General features: G+C 41.2%; 2 protein-coding genes across 2 annotated transcripts; one reads left to right on the top strand and one right to left on the bottom strand.

Moving 5' to 3' along the window:
* The first annotated feature begins 1,696 nt into the window (after positions 1-1,696).
* Positions 1,697-6,254, top strand: EEF1AKMT1 (EEF1A lysine methyltransferase 1). Its single transcript, XM_062514658.1, has 5 exons — positions 1,697-1,714; positions 1,989-2,138; positions 2,990-3,072; positions 3,732-4,012; positions 5,187-6,254. Exons 2-5 carry the CDS (start codon positions 1,992-1,994, stop codon positions 5,312-5,314), a joined length of 639 nt encoding a protein of 212 aa, XP_062370642.1. The 5' UTR covers positions 1,697-1,714; positions 1,989-1,991; the 3' UTR covers positions 5,315-6,254.
* Positions 6,255-11,493: 5,239 nt separating this feature from the next.
* IL17D (interleukin 17D) lies at positions 11,494-20,567 on the bottom strand. The gene is made up of 3 exons (XM_062514656.1): positions 20,553-20,567; positions 20,151-20,461; positions 11,494-11,809 (listed from the first exon to the last, which is right to left on the bottom strand). The coding sequence occupies exons 1-3, from the start codon at positions 20,565-20,567 to the stop codon at positions 11,494-11,496; spliced, it is 642 nt and encodes a 213-aa protein (XP_062370640.1).
* Between the last annotated feature and the right edge of the window lie 214 nt (positions 20,568-20,781).

Here is a 20,781-nt window from a genome sequence, read left to right as displayed (position 1 = left end):
ACATCTTCATGCTAATAACCTGAGTCAGTATATGCGTTCAGAAAAATATATTGCATTTTGGAGGCATTTGTAATAGGTGTGCGTAATATTTCTACCATGTGTTCTGAGTTTCTTCTTACAAAACCTCAAAGTTAATTACTTCTTGGTTCCTACAGCTTTAATTTACAAACCAAAAGGAAGGCTTTAAAAATCAACTAAAAAATTATTAATAGATAAAAGGTGTCTATGGCAGTATGCCTTTTTATCTTCTGAAACAATGGCAAATTCTTCATTGGCAACTATGTCTGTGAAGGTTTTGTTTCAGGGGCGTGGATTTAGTCCTTGCAAATGCCAGTATGGGTTCACTGAACAGAAAATCAAAAAAATTCCGCTTTTGACTTAAAAACTGGAACTTTGCACCTGTTTCAGTTTCTCAGTGTCAAAGCATAGATGTATTCTTGCTTAGGGGGTAATAGCAAACCAGATTATCATTCAGTTAATAAAAATAATGTTGTGAGTTAAGGAGTGATTGTAAATTTCTACCTTGTCCTAACAGAAATGAATTGTTGTATAGGACATAAAATGGGTCATACTGTTGTGTATTGTTAGAGTATTGTGGCTAGAAACTGTTATCTGTCTGGACATACAGTCATTTCTACCATAAATACTTTAAATATACGTAATTTAATAGCGTAAATATTCTTAAAGCATTTGTGCTTTGTTCAATGAAAAACTAGGGGGAAAATAATGATTTTGGTTTTACTAGGTAGTTTGACTCTGGAATTCTCTTGCGTGTGGCTAATGCTGTAGGTGGGTCTTTGGGTTGTGAACAATTCCCTGTTTGGCCAGCCTGGCCTGAGCAGCCAGAAAGTCAATAAATGATACTCTGGAAAGGTCAGGTTTTGAAGATAAGAGCTTTCCTTAGGTGTGTACTGTGTCAGAGGAATGGAGGAGTTACTGTGCCAGGGTAAGGTACCATTTTCCCAGCAAGCAGGAAGAAACTCTTTTAGGAAACTTCATTTTGGAAGCTCTTCTAGAGCAGAAGGAAGGGTGGAAGTGGAGGAGATTGCCAGTTCTGGAGGTCTCCTTGTAATGCAGGGAATGAGAAGAAAAACCATGAGCAGCTCCACTTGAAATTACTCAAAAAGTTCACTCACTGTTCTCGGTGACTTCTGCATAATGCAGGTGTATCCCTGCCTCCACGCTCTGTTAAAGGCATGGCTCGTGTGGTGGTTCGTAGTCCGGATGCAGGGAAAACGGGTTTCTCGAGAGAAGAATCTTTCTGTTTTCCCCAGTACTTTTCACGTGCTGAGTGGTTTCGGGCACCTCTGTTCCACGAGGTGGCACCGTTCCCTGGGAGAGGCTGCTGCACTGCCTGGGCTTAGGGATGCTGCCTGGCAGAGTCCACTTCAGGAGCTTTCTGAAAATGGCTGTACTTTTCCACTGGTACATACTGTGTGTTTTTGGAGCTTCTTGACTGCTTTTTTTTCTTCTTCTTTTTTTCCCCCTTGTAGATTTATGGCATTTAGAGGAATCTTTTTTATGGCATGGAAGTTAAAACCAGGTGATGCTGAGCTAGAATGCTGGTTTACTTCATTTGGAGTCAAAATTGTGTGGCTTTTGAACATAGGAAGGAATGACCAATAGCTATCATTATTTCTAGGAGGGAAGGGAATAATTTCTATAGGATTTTCCAGATCCACAGGAAACCAAGAACTGTAATGTCAACTTCCCTGTAAGAACACAAGCCAAATCCATGTTGTATAGAAAGGGAACAGTGTTGCTGCTCTTCCTGAATTCTCTGTAGACTTGTTATTTCCAGTTGGCCTCTCACTGATTTAAGAGTGCTAAAGTAGAGGGAATAAGTTTTCTTTTGTTAGGAGGTTTTCCTAGTTAGCTGCATTCTTGGTGGAACTTGTTTTACCTCACAAGATTATACTATTATAAAAAACATTGACCATTGAAGAGGGTTAATTTAATTAATTAATTTTTTCTTGTTGGCATCTAAGAAAATGGATGATGATGATGACATTCCCCAGCTTTCATCCCATACGCTGGCTGCCCTCCAAGAGTTCTATTTGGAACAGCAGCAGAGAGAGGGCATGAAGACCTCCCAAGGATTTAATCAATATTCCATTGGCTCAATAGAAGAAGACTGGGTAAGAAACTATAAATTTCAGTGAAGCACAGATAGAGGAGTAGCCCTGACTGAGTTTCTTTTGTGGCTGAATAATGAAATTAAATTAAAGAGGGGAACACTCAAGATGTTCCTATTTTAATGGATGGCAACACTGCAGGGAGATTTGTTTTACTATTAAATCTGGTTATAGTTGTTTGCTCCACATGTGCATGGCGGGGAGCAAACTGAAAGTACATGGAGAGGGAATAAAGCTGCTAACAGAAGCATCTGTCCCTTCTGGAAATTTTAACTCCAGCCTGGCATGTGATAGTAGTAACAACCCCTCCCTGAGTCTGAGACAAGCACAGTGTAACAAGACCAAGTGATCTTTCCTTTCACATATTTTTCTTGTGTGTGTGTGTGTTTTAATTATTTTTGTGGATTATTGTTTTGCTGCCTGTTTTTATTTGTGACAGACTGATTTCTGATTTGTCTCTGGGTTGGTTTTTTTTTGGGTCTTCCTTTTTCTGATCCATTCTGATTTAGTGTTTTTATCCTTTTCTTTCTTCCTATACTGTCACTTTTCAAGGTCCTTTTTCCTTGTCTGCTGAAGTAACTCAATTTAAGAGCACATAAGTAATGTGCATCTGCACATTGGCTTTGAAATACCTTGTCAGTGGTTTGGATTACTTGGTTTTCCTGCTGCATATCACTAGATTACAGAAGTAGAAGGACTGTCAGGAAAACAGTCACCATTCCAGCTTTACCATTTGTGAGCTGAGAAGTTGCTATGGATTGTGGCTTTCTTCAGTTACAGCTCAGCACATGTAACTCTGCATTGCACAGCCAGGAGAGTTGATGTTGTTTGTAATTGTGAATTATTTTTCTCAGCAACTGAGCCAGTTTTGGTACAGTGATGAAACTGCATTGTGCCTGGCTAAGGAAGCAGTCCTGGCAGCTGGAAAAGGTGGCAGGTAGGTTTTAATAATTGTGTTGTAGACTTAACATGTATTTTTTTTTTTCTGCAAATACTTTTTTTTCTGCTATGTAGACAAGACCATGCGGTTTAATTCATTACTCATTGCACTTCAGTTTTGTTCAACTGAGATACTGCAGAACTGCTTTGATGTAATTTAGTTAATATTTTATACTGATCTTCCTGTTTATCATTTTCACTGAATGTTGTAGTCTGTGCCCTGTAAAAGTTTACTATGAATCTTTTTATTTTTTTGAGAAATAAAAAGTGCTTCAGAGCATATTATTGACTTGTAATTATTTTCTTAGTTTTTATATAATGTTTCTGTAGAATAAATGGAAAAAACTTGGTTTTCTTCCTACTTCTATAAACAGTAACTTTTCAGTTTTTGAGTGTACTTCCTTTTCTCAAACAAGACTTTCTCTGTAGTTAAGCTTAAGATCTTTTTGTAGCATGGTGTTGAACAGGTAATGACTTTCATACTTAAGACTTTGTTACTAAAGTAATTAATTATTAGAATGAAGGAAGAATACTTTACATTTTTGGGACTAATGTTTAAAATATTTTCCCAAAGCCTCCCTGAGGACTGCTGTAGAGTTTTGTTGCTGTTGTTTGCCTTTTAAAATTGCAATTTTAAGTTACTGTGTGTTTTTTCAGGATAGCATGCATTAGTGCACCGAGCGTGTACCAGAAATTGAAAGAACAGGATGGTGAAGATTTTTCCTTGTGTATACTGGAGTATGACAGAAGGTTTTCTGTGTATGGAGAAGAATTTATTTTCTATGATTACAACCACCCTCTGGACTTACCTGAAAATCTCCTGCCACACAGTTTTGACATTGTAATAGCAGATCCACCCTATCTGTCTGAGGAATGTCTTCAAAAGACTGCAGAGACCATCAAATATCTAACTAAAGGAAAGGTTCTGCTTTGCACAGGTATAACTAATAAAAATATTAAGTCTCCCTAAGTACCTTTTTCTCTCATTCTAATGACAAATTTACATAAGACAAATACTAACTCAATTGTGCTGAATTATCAGCAATTTAAGGAGGAATATGTGTCCTAAGCTTTTAAGTACCTGAGTTCAACCTTTATTTTAAACAGAAGGCAAGTTGGTTTTAATCGTTCAAGTGAGTCCTTTCTTCATATGGCATTATGAATTTTACTGATTTTTCTGAAGAATTTTAAGATCATCCAGCAAAATTCCAGAAATATAATTTTTCTTGTAGAAGGGCCACTCTCTATAATTGCAGTGATTGAAATCTGGGAATAGCAAACACAGGTGCAAGTTACAGTTTTTGTCTTAGGCACTGAAATACAGCAAGAGGAATTAAAAAGCAGTGATAAAAGCAGAAACCAGATAACTAGATATCTGTACTTGTGGGTCCTTATTTAGGAAGATGCACTTGCTGGTTTGAGAAGTGATGTGTGTCTACCCGAGTCATGGCTTTTCTTAAACTGTATTTTTATCTGAAGACATCCAGGAAACCTTTCCAAAAAGCAAAGGACAAAGCCCTTCTGTATGTACAGTTTGAGGGAAGGCAACCAAGCAGGCAAAATAAAGAAAAATTAAAATAATATGGCTATAGAAGGCCTGATCCTTGGTTTAAGTGCACATGGCAGTCACACACAACGGTGTCTCTCAGAAGTTTTTCCCTAGAATGGGTAGGTGGTCCTTCAGTTTGCTGCTCAAAGCAGTGATTTCTCAGTGTGTAGGTGCAAATATCATACTGTGGTTTTTCTAAGTGAGAGTAGATGTAATCTGTTGGCATTTCCCATGGCTCCGTACCATTTAACTTCCTTGGAATGTAGCAAGAAGACTTAACTTCAAGTTTGCTTTCTGTAAAAAGGGCACTGATAACCTCTACTTATTTTTCTGCAATTTCTCGGACATTAATTTCCTTGGGATTTCTTCCACTCCTCTAGGTCTATTTTGAATTTCCCAATAGATTCTGTTGTTAAAGAAACCTGAGAATATAGCTGCTTTAAGCCTGCCTTCCTTAAAAAAAAACGGGCTCCCTATGTATGCATTTGGGAGGAGCTAATAAAAAAGTTCAAATATTCTGTTGCTGTTTTTTCTTATTGAATACCAATTATTTTTTGCTGTAGGTGCAGTCATGGAGGAGCAGGCAGCAAAGCATCTTGGTGTGAAGATGTGCAAGTTTATTCCAAAACACTCACGAAATTTAGCCAATGAATTTCGATGTTATGTGAACTATGCTTCTGGGCTGGACTGATTCTCCTAAGATCATCTACAGGTCTACAACTTTTTCAGTCAAGCTTCTTTCTTTTTTTTTTTTTTCTTTATCAGTTGCACTACGTTTTTTAGGGCTGAAATATTCTAAGTACTGTTTTCTGGGGTAGCTGGAATCAACATGGTGTGATAGCCTCTCTCTTTTGAACAAGTAAGCCTTTGCAGTTACTGTGTTTTGTATTAGGTAAATGCAGACCAAGCAATGCAGGCGCTGGATAATGGGAACTTCTCTGTTAGAGTTTCATTTCAACTGGTAGCTTTTACCATTTGAGGACACATCAGTGACTTCTTTGAAGTGATTTTAGCTTATAACAGCAGATGGGTGTTTGCCTTGCAGGTATCAGAATCATCGTAGCCAAAGAACTTGATACTTCTGTAGTAATGTGACCCATACGTGTCCCTTAAATCTTGTATCTTAATGGCTCTGATTAAATATAGTGCCTGCTTTTTAATAATTTCAATGTCAAGGTAAAGAGGAACTAGGGGTATGTCAAGTTTATAGTTCAAGAATGTTGTTTTTTTTTTTTCCAATTGCCTGGTTTTATCTTTTTCTCCTGTTCCACAGACAGCAGCAGAGCAGTAGAATAGAAGCATCTTAAAAATCATTGAATCTTAAAAGGCCACTGAGGAATAACATATTGATAAACTCCCACTGTTTCAAATAGAATGAAGTTAGATTTTATATTCAGGGTTTGGATCATATTTCAGTCAAAATAGATGATACAGTTGAAAAACTTTGCTTTGCATAAGTAGATTTTTGATAACTGGGAATTTTAAGGCCAGTTTTGACTAAACTTTTTACTACACTATTGAAATATTTTTGGGTGGAAGTTAGTTCATAAATTTCAAGGCACTCAATGCTTTTATAGTTTCTGAAAACACTCTACAAAACACAAGCACTTGTCTTTGTATGCCATACTGTGTGAAGGTTAACAGAAATGCTGCATCTACAAAATGAATCACATAAAATCAAGTACTAAATTTATTTTGTGGTGGGAATAAACCTAATTAAGCTTGTGAGACGAGACTTTTTATAAAGCAGTGGTAATACTCATGTTTCTGCTGTTTGGATGCAAATTTTCCCATCTGGTGGAGTAAACTGCTGAGCAGGAATAATATAGGTGGATTATAATCCTCTCTCAGTGCTCAGAGAATGTTGCTGTCTGAGCTGGATGCAACAGTGGTTCATAAATACCCACCCAAGCCACTCTAGCTCTCCTCTCCATTTTCCAAGAGATCTGTTTGCTTCCTCAGGCTTTGCCCTCCTCACATTTTATACTTGCTGCTTCCTCCCTGCATGTAGTGTTCCATGGTAACAGTTTTCTTCCTCTTTGATACGCCTTGGTTTCTGTCAGACTGGTCACAGGTGTTGTTGAAACGAGGGAAGTGCAGCAGAGGAAGCGCTCACAGGGTGAATGGGCACCAGCCTCTCCTTTCTGCTCTGGGAGCCCAGGGCCCGTACAGTCTTGCCTTTCAAACCGGATGCCATCCTTGCTGATAAGCCAGAATTCCCCTGGAAATGACTGTCCACAGGTGAAATACAGCTGGGTTGTTTTCTGGGAGGCTACACCATGACTTTTACGTGGTCAGTTTGAAAATAAAGCAAAGCAGAATGGCAACTGCATAGCTGTTGGCACTAATTTGTATGTTAAACTGGTTTATTACCTCGGTGTCTTGCACACCAAGCAGATGGAGACGATGAAGTAACTCATGAAACTTTAACTACATAGAGGCTTCCAGTGGGACAAGTATGATTGCCAGAAGGGATGATACTGTTCCCCTGCCACCCAACTAAATTAGAATGTGCTGTGCAAATCAAATAATTTTGGTAAGTGTGTATTATTGGGCTCTCCGTAGCAGAGTTAAAAGTCAACTTAGCTAACTTCATCTGAGGTATTTCTTAAAACGGTGGAAGCGCATGATTCAGTTGTACCAAGAAATTCACTTCCAAGAAAATCACTACTGCCTCCCACATGTAGGTCAGACCGCTTTGAAAAGGGGCACTGTGAAGATGTGTAGTTATGGAACTGAGAGTACATGAAAATCTGTGCAGATGCACTCAACACAGCAGCCCATTGTCCACCAGCTTCCCTCTTAAAAGCCTGGGGGTGCAGGCAGCTGCCCAAGCAGAGCTTGACTAGTGGCATTTACAGCCTTCATCAATGATTGGGAGGTAAATTATTTTTGTCATACTTGATTCCAAGGAGGTAGCTGTTTCTGAGAAGGGTATAAGTCACAGAAATCCATAGTGAATTTGTGTTTTTGCTAGTGTGATAACTTCAAGAAACAGCATGTGACAGCAAAACCCTCTTTTCTTCTGTAACAGATTGTGAATAAAAATATCAGTGTCACATAGTGACTGACTTTACCAGGGATGTCTCATGGATGGACTTTGTGTTGGAGCAGACTGTGGTGAAGTGTCTTGCTATTTTTCCAGTGGCATTTATGACTGCACAGTCATTTGTGCTACAGCCTCTTTAACTACTTACTCCAGGCTGTTCCTTATTCCCAGCAAGATTAATGGGTGCTTATACTTTCTGAGCACATCGCAGCCTTTTTCCCTTCTGCTTCTGCTGCTTTCATGTTCATGTTCATGTTCCCCCATGCAATTCCATGTTTACCTCTAGCTGTAGATCTTCATCTATTCAGACAGACACCTTCAGGTGATGACTAGCAAGTATACCCAAACTAGCATCTCAGGATTTCCTCAGCCTTCCTGAATGATAGGAATTTTCCAAATTTACCTTAAGTGATACTACAGACAAGAAAATAATCTCTTTACTGAGGATATTGTTCTGTGTTCTGTGGCTCCTAATGTATTCCAGGGACAACCTTGTTGAAGGAAAAGATTTTCCTGGCACAACAAAAAATTTTCTCAAATCAGCTGCAGCTGCCAGATAGTTCTAGCTTTGAATTGCTTGCATTTATTGGGCCTGGGGTTGGTTCAGTGAGGGATTTCTTGTCTGCCTTCTGTCAACAGTTTGTGTAGCCTTGAAGCAACTCCAATGAACACTCCCTCCCCCATGCAAATTGAAGGCAAGGCTGCGGCAGCTGTAACCAGAGGGCTGGAAGCTGGAAAATGTCATACTACATTTGAAGTGAAACTGATATAAATCCATGATGTGATGACCTCGTTTAAAAAAAAAAATAATTCTAAACAAATGCAAACTACATTTAACACTCAACCTTTCCCACATGAGTAATGTGGAGAGAAAGGATATATGGAAGGATATTTTGAAGGCCAGCAAGTGTTTGTGTAGCTAATAGCTCTTGATGTTAAGTATTAACAAACAGTTGTTCACTAACAAAATATCAAACAGTTGCTCCTGTTAAAATATAAACAGCTTTTAAGAGACACCTAACTGGAAAGCTGGATCAGGAAGCAAATTGGCTCAGCTAAAAAGTCTGTCATAGGAAATGGAGGATTAAGAAGGGAAAATAGGCTTCTGAACAAAATCACATAAAGATGCTTGAACCAAGGGAAGCTTTCTGCACTTGTTGCAGTGTGACAAGAAGGAGGTCACCAACACAAGTGCTCTGTTGATCATGGAGGATTTGTAGTTCTCAAATACTTCCAGTCATCTAATTTCTGAAGCTTTCTATAAGCTAAAGTATCTACTTTTCTGCATTGGAGAAAGTGATTATGTTCCATTTAGCTGATTTTAGCTTGCACCTCCCAGGAATTCCCTGAACATGCTCTAGTTACTTGAAAACCTCAAAATGACTCCATAATTTATGTCTGGAGGACAAGAGAGTTGGAAAAAAAATAAGATTTTTTGTTTCTCCTCATCATGTAAATATATCCATGTGTTCTAATAACTAATTTGTTGCAGACAAATTTGTATAACAAAAAGTGTGTGGGCAGACAGTGATTTCTGCTGGAGGGCAGTGTTTGGCCAGACTTAGCTGGTATCCCCCTCTGGGTTTTTACTGAATGTCAAGTGCAGTATGGTTGGACATTTTGCTGTTGTTGTTTGGAGTCATGTTGTTGCCTGCTAGGGTGAAGATTTGCTTCCTATGCCATGGAGTCTGAAGGTTCAACTTCACACCGCCTTAAGTGTATCTGTGTAGAAAAACCTCACAATGTACTGGTGAAACTGGAAGGCATCTGGGTACTGAAACATCACCTAGTGTAGTGTTTCTCTAGTTTTGTGGGTCAGCCTCCCTTTTGAGCTCCTCTGATTACCACTTCCCTCTGCTCAGAGGGTGAGAAGTTCCTCCACATTAGGAGGAAGGAAAAGAAGTTGTAACTGCTCCAAGTATTTACATTCTCTGGGGAAAAAGTAACTACCTATAATTACTGGCAGCAGCCAGGCAATTAGCTGTTCTCGGAGTAGCATAAACATTTTATGACCATCTTTGAACTCACCTTGGAGGATCCCCTTGAGATAGAAGCATCACAATCTGAGAAAACACAGATCTAAAGACAAGGGGAATTGAGAAAAAGTATCTGCGCAAAAAACTCAGCTACAAACTTCAATCTGACATCGTGATGGGAATCTTTATTTGTTTCTGGAGTTCTTAAAGTTATTTAGGCTTTGTAAGAAATTTCACAGATTGCACTGTAAAAATACTGTTATGCTAGACTGAGTCAGAGAGCACAGTCAGTAATTATGCACCAAGATATGGAGCTGTCATATGACTTTCATTCTGTTACAGAATCAACTTGTTAATTGTGATTAGCTCGCAGTCTTTCCATTCTTCATCTAACAACACTCCAAATAAGAGTGTGTGTATGTAGTGTAGGGGCTTTCACTGCTATGAATTAAGGCAAATTTTGACACTCGTAATGTAGCAGATACATTGCTGCATATGACGTTTATTCTGTAAAGATACTGCAGTGAGCAACAAATGATCCTTCAGCTGGGAAAGAGATTCTCTGCTGTGCATTCAGAGGTTTTAGCTGTTTTGGTGACTGTGGCCCTCTGAGGAATTACATTTGTGCAAGGCATGCCTGGTCGTTCCTGATTCTTATTCACTAGGCTGAGTCAACTTCAGTCTCTTGTTCTGGAAATGCAAGCTTTTGTGTCTGCAGGATTTCTGGTGAGGGCCTGCCATCAAGTTCCATCAGCAGTAGGCTGCACAGGTGGAAGGCTGCCCATCAGCAGAGCATCAGCTTTTGCAGGTGATTGTTTGCAGGTGATTGAGAGTAACAGTAATTGTAAAAATCAGTTAGATTTAACAAGTTTGGTTTGGCTGGGACTCAGCTCAAAGGCCTCTTGTAGGACCCGGAAGTCAAGACCTAGCCTGCTTGCTCACCTGTAGTGCACCTGAGTTGAAGCCAGTCCTTGGTCCTTACTTTTTAACAGGGAATCTCATTTCCTAAAATGAAAAAGGTTTTGGCCTTTCAGCTGCATAGAACAGAGTTTTATCACAAGGAAGTTAAGCAGTCAGTGATGGATGAAATCAAATACAGAATTCTTGGGACCCAAACTGTGTTTTTTCTAATTGATATTTTCTGTGTAATTAGACTTAGTCCACATCAAGAAAGTCCACTGCATTTTACAATATTCCAGCATGTTTTTCCTCAACACCTTTGTACCCTTAGCGATTTGTCAAGTTTAAAAATAGCAAGCACATAGAAAATTGCTTCATGAATGACTCCAACTCAGCAAAGGTTTCCTTGCTCTTGTGTATAAATTAGCCAAAGAGTTAACAGCTCAGAGACAAAGCCTGGAGTTTATGCAGTATAAAGGGAGACTCTCCCAGCCTGAGAAATGATCCTTTTAACTGCTGATTTGTCACATGTACACCAGGTATGTGATTTTTTTATATAACGGTACTTAAAAGTAGAATATAAGAGATTCCTTAAAAATATCTACAACCAGTAGCCTGCTATAGTAGTAGCTACCATGTCTTACAGTTGCATCTTCTTCTAAAATTTACTGTGAATAAGCAAAGATAAAATGTTCTGCTCTAAGGGGGTAAAAAGGCTACTACGGAGTTTGCAATAATGAGTTAAACAAGTTTAAATGATCTAAAGAAGTTAAATGAATTGCCGTCTCTAATGATCTGAGTGTCTGGACTTCCCATCTTATATCTGAAATAACTGTAAGCAGAAAGAGAGGGCGACTGAGTGTGTTTGCTGCTGCGGTGCAGTTTCCTGAGGTGGAGAGATGGGGATGTGAGGCCAGTAATGAAACATGACTTTTAATACATTCTTCATTCCGATGAGGGCTTGTTCTGCCCCACCAGCAACTTCACTTCTTGCTTGTCTATGCTGGAATTGGCGCTCTCTGCCTCCTTTTCCTGCTCGGGGACGCAGGTGCAGCCCACGGGGATGGTGATGTAATCCTCGGTGTAGACGTAGCGGCCCCCGGCGCAGGCGGGCGTGCGGCGCAGGATGACCGTGGGCATGAGCACCGGGGTGCTGCGGAAGTGCAAGTTCTCCTCGCCAAAGATCCCCATCAGGCAGCCTTTGCACAGGCAGTAGGCTTCGGGAATGTACTTGGGGTATCTCGTGGGGTCATAGGAAATTCTAGAGGGAAGCAAATAAAGATTCATTAGTACCTCTAAACCCAGGTATACTCTTCTGGAATTATATAATCTTATGTATTATTACAATTATTATGTCATTATAATATTTGTATCATGTTTTTGTTGTCTTCGCCAGGGAAAACAGCCGTAGCTGTTGCTGTCTGGCTTCTAATTTATAAAGTGTAAAGAAAAATACATGAACAGCTTACAGAACTGATTAGGTCACATGGAAGTCACTTCCAGGTCACTTCCAGTGCACAGGGAAGCATTAAGTGTCTGGCTTTCTGAATTGTGAGATTAAAGAGTTTAAACAGAATGGGTTTTGCATTTTGGACCGAATGGGTAAACAAGGCATTAAAAAGGGCACTTGGGCATTTCTAAACATTTTATCTGCCTTGAGTTCTTAAAAAACTGGTACAAGTCCTTGTTAATGCCATGACATGATGTTTTAAAAGTTAGTAATTTAAATAGAATTTAATTGTACTATTATTTCTGCAATAGGTTTTTCTCCCTAGTATGCTCAGGGTCATAAATATGCCTTCCCCTTGAAAGCAGAACTCTGTATGCTTTTTCTACTGTGTCTTCTTCTAACCAGAGAAGAGAAACATTTTCATGCCTGCACTGAGATAAACTGCAACTTCCTGAGATGGGGCACCCACAGCTTCTCTGGGCAACCTGTGCCAGTGTCTTACGACCCTCACTTCTTAATTCTTCCCAGTATTTGATCTAACCCTGCCTTCTTCTAGTTTAAAGCCATTATTCCTTGTCTTATCACTCCATGCCCTTGTGAAGATTCCTTCTCCAGCTCTCTTGTAGGCCCCCTTTAGATACAGGAAGGCTCAGCCTGTCTTTATAGGAGAGGTTCTCCATCTCTCTGAGTGTTTCCATGGCCTTCTCTGGACTCTAACAGGTCCTTGTCCTTCTTGTGTTGTGGTCCCAGAGCTGGATGCAATCCTCCAGGTGGGATCGCTTAATAGATCTTAAAGTGATATTAAAAGTTAATAGATTTAAAGCAATTCTAAATTGTGTTTCCCAGGGTTGGCAGCACTTCCTTGGGTATCAAATTGTTCACCTTTTATCTCTTCAGGCTGTCTCTGAGATGAGGTTTCAGTTTGTAAGAGACAGAACCCTAGATCTGCCTCAAGCTGTGCCTGCAGTCAGTGCTAGTCAACAAAATCTGTCCTTGTGAGAACAGGCAGCCTGGCTCTCCCTCTCACACCCACCCACACTGGGTTGACACTGATCTTTTTCTGATCTCAGGATCAATAAAGGAACACATTCAGCTGTGGAATAACTCCATCAAAAACTGGGGTTTGGTCTGTCAGCTGTCTTGCCACACATGTACACAGAGCTCTGCACCAACCAGCCAGAGTGAACAAGCTGCTTTATGCAGGGACAGAAAAAAGCTGCCCTTTTCAGAAGTATCACCAGTTTATCTGATTAAAGGAAATCTGGAATAACAGCTTTTGCCAAACACAAATGTGGTTATCCTGTCATCAAGGAAAAAAAATAAAATATATATATATATAGACTATTATGTATTACATATATATAAGTATATATATATATTTGAAAATAAAAATGTTCTTTCAGGAAAGGGAATGAAATCTTGGAATCAGAGAACAAAATCTAACAAATGCTTTGGAAAGGAGACATGATACATTAAAATGAAATTGAAAAAAAAAAAAACCAGAAAATTTGTAAATGGAGTGACTACAACCAAATGGACCGAGACGAAATGAGGGGCAGTGAGAAGGATGAAAACTTGCCACAATTGCTCCAAATAAAATACTGAAATCATGGAAGAAGATAAAAAACGTGTCAAGAAGATGCTGAGGAAATGAAAGGCTTAAAAAAAAAAAAAAGGAAAAATTCTGAAACCAAATGAAAACCCTAAAAGTCCATGGGATAAGAAGTGCAGGGAAATGGATCAAAGCTTGCCCAAATAATCCTCATTGAAATCTTGAAATCAGAGCACAACGTCTAACAAACCCTCTGGAAAGGGGATATGATACATTAAAATGCAATTGGAAAAAAACAGAAAATTTGGAAATGGAGTGACTACGACCAAGTGGACCAAGATGGAATAAGGGGCAGTGAAAACAACCAAGACTTGCAAATTTAATGCCATTAAAATCCTGAGATCAGGAAAGAAAGGTAAACAAAGAGTGAGGAAAAGATGCTAAGGAAATTAAAGGCTTAAAAAAAAAAAAGGGGAAAATTCCGAAACCAAGTGAAAACAGTAAAAGTGAGTGGGAGGATAAGAATTGCAGGGAAATGGACCAAAGCTTGTCCAAATAATCCTGACTGAAATCACAAGATTTCCTTCCCTTTCCTTGAAGGAAATAAATAAATAAATAAATAAATAAATTTTAAAGCATTTGTTTTCCTCACAAAAAGAAACAAAAAAAATGTGACCAGTTCTCTTATGACCAGACATTTGTGATGTTACAGGTACTTTTTGCAATGCTTCTCTGTCCCATTTATACTTGTTTACTTTCCCCAGGAAATACTTTCATGTTACAGGATCTCACACCAGTGGGAAATAAAATATCTGGTAGCTAGCAGAAGGGAAGAAAGGGGAATACAGGCCTTTCTACTGTGATACGTTCCCATTTCAAACTCAAGTGTGAGTAATTTCAGTGGTGGATTGTTAAACCTACCATGTGCCAAGTTATTGGTGTTTCCTCTACTGTATTATCTGTAGCACCTGGTTTGTGATGTTACTGGCAAGTATGAACATGTTTCTGCCTGCAAACATGAGAGGTTTCACTCCTAACAGGAGAACACTGTCACTGGAATCATAGTCTACAGTCACCTTTCTCCTCCAAATTCCCACGTGGAAAAGGTCAGGTATTAATGGGGTGGGTTTTTTGAAAGATGGTGTGATTGTGGCACAGTTTTCTACTTTCCAAGGGAAAAAAAAATCTCAGTTCAATGTCAATACATCACGTGAGGACTGGAAGGAATCAGAGAAATTCCAAACTTAATGATGGATTCAAAATATAGACGTGGTTTTGCATCCAGACCAGAACTTCAAGGCTGAACTGTCTAATGCCTCCTGAAATTAATACCTTAACTCAAATGTCACTAAAATTTGGAGCCATATACAAGGTTCCGCATCTTCAGCTCAAACCTGTTCAGAAGAGCCATACAAATAAAACCTCGTTTGTGTCTTTCTAGGCAACCCAGACCTTGGGTTGGAGGCACTAACAGACACCAGTAACACCCAGCTTTTAGCTGAATAAATGCAGCTGGACCTGCTTCCCTCTGTTTGCAGGAACTGAGCATAATCATGGTGTGCAGAGAATGACCACGGCCTCAGCTGCTGTAGTTGGATTCCTCTCTTTACTCCAAGCACTACAAGTCATGTTTTAACATCTTCTCCTGGAAGAGGGTAAATATTTTTGATCAGGTTAATTAACCAGGTAAAAATGCATGGTCTGAGTTCCTGCTATGTCTTTCCTACACCCAAGAGATGGACGGAGCAGGGAAGAGTAATGGAGAACCAGAGAAGTGCAACTTTCCACTGGTACTCAAGTGTCCCCTGCAGCCTTGTGTCACTTGCTGTGGCCACTGCTGCAAACTAGACAGCCCAGACACTTTCACGAGGATTGCCCTTGTCCTGTGAACTCAGGTCACCACTGTGTAAGGCTAAGTCTGCTTCACCAGCACTCCTGGTTCACAAGTGACAGGAGCAGTGAGCTGTGCTGGGCTGCTCTATTCCAGATGGGAACAAGAAGCAGGTTTGTGCTGAACTGGAACTGCTAATGAAGTGTGACTCGGCTGCTTTTCCTTATGATCCTAGGAGTGCTTTGAGAGTTCCCAGTGTAAAACAAACTTCCTGACATTTACGTACTAAGCCTGGAAACTCAAGAGAAAACTTTCTGTCAGAAGTAAAACACTTGCACAGACTTACTCTGCCTTCTCCTATACCACTACTTTTATATGGAGTATTTTTAATAATATTGTCACTTCGTAATTTCCAAGCCTTTGATTCCACAGGGTCATACGCTGTGCTGGGGCAGGGAGCTGACTCTTCAGAAAATAACTGTTAGCACTGGGCTAACAGCTGGATGTTATCAAAAGTCTAATAAGCAGATCATCATCCTCTTCCTTCACACTCTGAAATACAGGATTAAGAGCTAACAGCTTTTTCCCCCCCTTGCCAAGACATTTCTTTCCCTTTAGCAGGTGTTCTTCTGTTCATGTTCTGCTTAGTTTATTTAATATGCAGGCAGCAACATAGGTATTACTACTGTAGGTAGCACAGTGCTTGCACAAAAATAGCCCAGCTCTAACTGATTTTCTGAAGAGTTACACAAAGGTGCTCAACTAAAAAGGATGGCAGCTTTGCACACCCTTGTATTCTTTCCTTTGGCTGCATCTTTGGAACATGCACACTGTGCCACATGGTAATGTTAAATCCTGGAAAACGCCTTGGATAAGCTTCTAGAAAATCACTGGAGTATTATTTGCAGGAAAGCGCTCCTGTATGACTTTGTTCACACTGCAGACAAGCTTGCCTTTTATCAGTGAAAAATTACTTGTCTGTATTACTTCTATTAAGATTCTTTGTAAATTAGCACTAAACTAGGGATGCTTATAAATTGAAACTGTTTCTTGAAAAACAGAAAAAACAAGCTGGGCAATGTTTGAGAGAGGGACTGGCTATGGCTAACTTGGCTAACATCATCAGAGCAACACTGACAATAAAAGTTAAATCTTTATAAATTAACCATTAGTAGATGCAAGAGTGGGCCCAAGAGGCAGACATTTAAAATGAATCCTGTTTATAATGGCTCTTGTCCATGAGTAACTTTTCTGTGCATCTCTGGAGCTATGCTTGCACTGCTAATGATTTACCATGATTGTGGCTTCTGTAAATGTTAATAAGAGCACCCATCCTGTGCTGTCAGCAAGGTCTGCAGGTCCATCCATATCATAAATTCTTGTTAAGCAACTCTGAACCATAGCAGTAGCCAAATGACCCATGCCAGAATCTCCTTGTACAAGCAGACTTTGTGGTTTTCATTGACTGTCCATGTAATACCATTAAAAAGGACAAGCAGCCCCTGGATAGAGGTCGCAAGCTGGCACACAGTCAGCCCGATGATTTCATGGAAGGACAATTTCATGGTGGAACTTCTGCTTCTGGCTGTTTTTAAAAAAAACTGAGTAATTTGTAGCCCAACTTCCTGAACTACTGAGCAAATCTAGCATGCTCAACTGACTTCAGGGAACTCTGCTGTCTCTTTATAGCTCTGCAGAGCAAAGAGTGATTTGCGTGATTCAACTCCGCACCCTGAGTTATATACTGATCTCCTGTGGCCACCAGGATGGAATTTCAGTATCAGACACATGAACTAGTATTTTTCCCCTAATTTTTGCCTTAAATACCACCTGTAGGTTGCTGCTAGCAGCAGGGTTGGGGACCAGATGGAACTGCGATGCAATCCATGTACAACTCCTGTATCTCTCGGTTGCAGCAAGCCGTAAATTATGTAAGTCTTGATTTTTGAATAACCAAGTTAAAAGACCAAGTAATGGAAAATAAACAGTAAGCACAGAGCAAAGACAAGCAAAGAAGCCACATAAGGATTATCAGAGCTTTGAGCCAGTCATGCCTAACTCTTCCACACTTAAACAGAATGACAGGCTTGGGATACAGACAATGCAGTAAAGTCAACATTATACAGTCTCTAAGTAATATATTTGATTTTTTCTCATAAATGCTGATATGAAAAAGTTCCAGTTCACTTGGACTGAACAGTCATGTGAACAGAAGAATTACAAGGAGCAGCATTAAACAGCTGGGAGCAGGTGCCTAGGGAGATATTCAGGGGAAGGTAAGTAGAGCCAAACTTAATATCTTCATTATTAATGACCTGGAATAGGGAGTATAAACAGTGTGTTAATGAAATCTGCAGATGGTAACAATGGGAACTGCTGCAACACCAATGAAGACAGAAAAATTTCATGAAGTATCTCAGGCATTAAAAAGCATGTCAAAAAGTAAAAAGAGCCTTTATGCACAGAGCAGAAATGGATTGCACTATAAGTCTTCAGGTGCAGAAAAGAAGCTGGAGAGCAGGATGTCTGAGAGACGCTGGAATGGGACAGGCATCTTAATGCAAATTTCAAGTAGTCAAATTCAGCCTTTGAGTAGTGTTCTATCAGGGCATACATGAAGGGTCTGCCTATAGTGAATTTATTTATGAGCATTCACCACTAGAACAACTTCGGTGATTCACAAGGCAGTTCAGGAGACAGCAATGAATTTGTGAAGGGAAGCAATTTATGAGGGAAAAGAATTAAATGCAAGTAGTCTTGCCAAGAAAGTGCTGTAACACTCCAGTCATGGAGAAGAAATTGTTGGGATTGTTTAAGTGAAATTGGTTAACCATTGACAAAGCATAATGGGACATTACTTGCATCTTTAATGGTGAGCCATGTGTCCCTCTCAATGATATGGAGTAACTCTAATGGGATTAAGGAGCTTCCAGGGTACCCAGCTGAAGACCACAGAATAAAACGAATTTTCACATCTAGCTTCAAAACCTATGAGAGCAGGTGGTAAAAGCTAATGCGTGTTAGCAATCTTATATTTCAGGCTTTAATTACACATCTTGAGAGATCTGTTGCTGTCTCACTGTACACTAATAATGCAGTAAAAATGCAGTCATAAAAAAAACTGTAAATGAGATCTGTTAACTAGACAGAGTACTCAGGCCTCTTTACCCTAGAGAAATATTTTTCCCTCTGAATATAATTTTAGATTTTGCTTTTAATGGTGTAATACTTCTTCCCCATTACCTTTTAAAATTCCTAGCTTGAAGATGTCATCAAGTTACTTGTATGTGAATGGTTAGTGGTCTGTTTGAAAATACTTTGATAAAAAGTACAGTGGGTTTACTTTTGTAAGCCAAGTCCCAAAAAGCAGCTGTTTCTCTGTTAAGAAGTAAGCCTATACAGATCTCCAACTGAGAATAAATACCTGGCCAACGACATGTAAGGATGGAAGGCACTGTTTTCCAACCAGAGGAACAATTCTCTGATAGCACTAGTATCTTGTAAAATCACTATAAAAATACCTGAGCCCAATGGTAGGTGTTTCATTCGTGGTATTTACTTTGTGCACTCTTAGGTAGCTTAAAAATCCTCAGTCTTCTTAGAGAAAATGTATTGCTAAAAATACTTTGCTTATGAAAGGCTTACTCAGCAAATAAACCATCTTTCTCTCAGTAGGATTACTTCTTACACTAAAAGTGAGCAAAACTCATGCCATAAAGTAAATATTTATTGGAGAGCCTAACAAGAAGATAACTGTTTGCTGAATGCACAGGAGCTGCATCGAAGTATATACCAGGGACAATATATAAAAAGTAGCAAGAAAGTCAGTTCCTTTTAAACTTGCACATTTTAGCTTCCTGATGTCTACCGTCCTTTGCAGAAACCTGTAAACAGAACTCAGTCTTATTCAAAGCACCAGAAGACTTCATAGTCTTCTGAGAATGTGATCACACACTGGATTTACTGTACTAGATCAGTGGTTTCCAAGCTTTTCCCCCAGAGCTTCCTATAGAGGTGCAGGCCCTTTTTACATGTATTAACCAGCCTAACAAACAAGTTTACTTTACTTAGTTGTTTTTGTGCTCCCTAAAAATACTCTGTCAGCCCCTGTTTCCACCTCAGGGGAAAGAGGTTTGCAAAGCACATGTTGAAGGCACAGGTGTAGAATATTGCTGTACTCATTCCTTCCCTGTGGTCCTAAGCAAAAGGGACACCGAGCCCTTGGGAGTGTTTGGTGGGTGAAGATTGGCAGGTCTGTTGGTAGGTGACCAGAACACAGAATGTACCCTGACGTATTTTAGAAACAGCAGAGTGACTGGAGTCACATTTTGGGGAAAGCATCTGAGCCCCTCCGTGGCTGCTGCAGAGCCTGGTGGTGGTCCTTTGCTGAGGGTCCTCCGATTGTCACATACGACAGTTTGCCCAAGTGATTTTTTGAGGGTGGTCTGTGCTGCCGGGTGGGTGTGAGCTCCATCTCACGGCTTGCTCCACCTCATTCTTTTCTCCTTTTGCCCGTTAGAGATATTCCTCACACAAACTGTCTTTTACATAATTACTTTCTATCGCCTACTTAGACGTCTGTGTGCTTTAGCGCCTTCCCTGCAGGCTGCTGCCCGGTGCCGCGGCCGCCCCTCGCCTCCCGCGCCGCCCCGGGCACAGCGGGCAAAGCCGGGGGAGCCCGGCGCTGCCGTCCCGCACGGGGACACCGCCTCGGCTCCCTTCAGCCCCTAAGGCGGCCGCACCCCCCTTTCCCCAGCGCCCGGAGTCACCTGTATGCCCAGGGCGATGCGCTGCGCAGGTTGACGGGGAGCCGGACCCTCTTGTCTGCGGGCGGCCGTGCCCCGGCGGGGCAGCTGGCGTTGTGCTGGCGGCCCGGCGGCTCGGGCTGCAGGGTGTGGTGGAAGGCGCTGAGCATGCCCGCCGCCAGCCGCCCGTACAGCTGCTCCAGCAGCTCCTCGGGCCGCTCGCCGCAGCTCCGGGTCCGCGCCGGCCGCTGCTTGGGCGCCCTGGCGGCCTCCGGGCGGAGCGGGAGCAGCGCGGCGCAGAGCAGCGCCAGCAGCGCCGCCAGCGCCGCCCGCACCTGCAACGACGCCGCCGTCAGCGGGGATGGGGACACCGGGGACATCGCGCCCGCCCGCCCGCCACCGCCCGCAGACCCCGCGGCCCCTTACCCTGCCTCGCTGCATGGCGGCCGGGCTGCTTCTCCTCCAGGGAGCCGGGAGAGCGGCGGGCTGCGGCGCCGCGCCGTGCCACGGGCTCTCCCGGCGGAGGAGCTGTTGGAAAAGTGCCCCGCGCCTCACTGCATCTCCCCTGGCCTCGCCTGCCAGGAACATGTTCGGCGGCGCTCACGGCGGCGGCGAGCGCTCGGCGCCGGGCGCGGGCCGGTCCCGCATCCCAGCG

Source organism: Cinclus cinclus, chromosome 2, assembly GCF_963662255.1.
Source record: "Cinclus cinclus chromosome 2, bCinCin1.1, whole genome shotgun sequence".
Classification (NCBI taxonomy): domain Eukaryota; kingdom Metazoa; phylum Chordata; class Aves; order Passeriformes; family Cinclidae; genus Cinclus; species Cinclus cinclus.
This window is presented reverse-complemented; position numbering and strand designations above follow the sequence as displayed.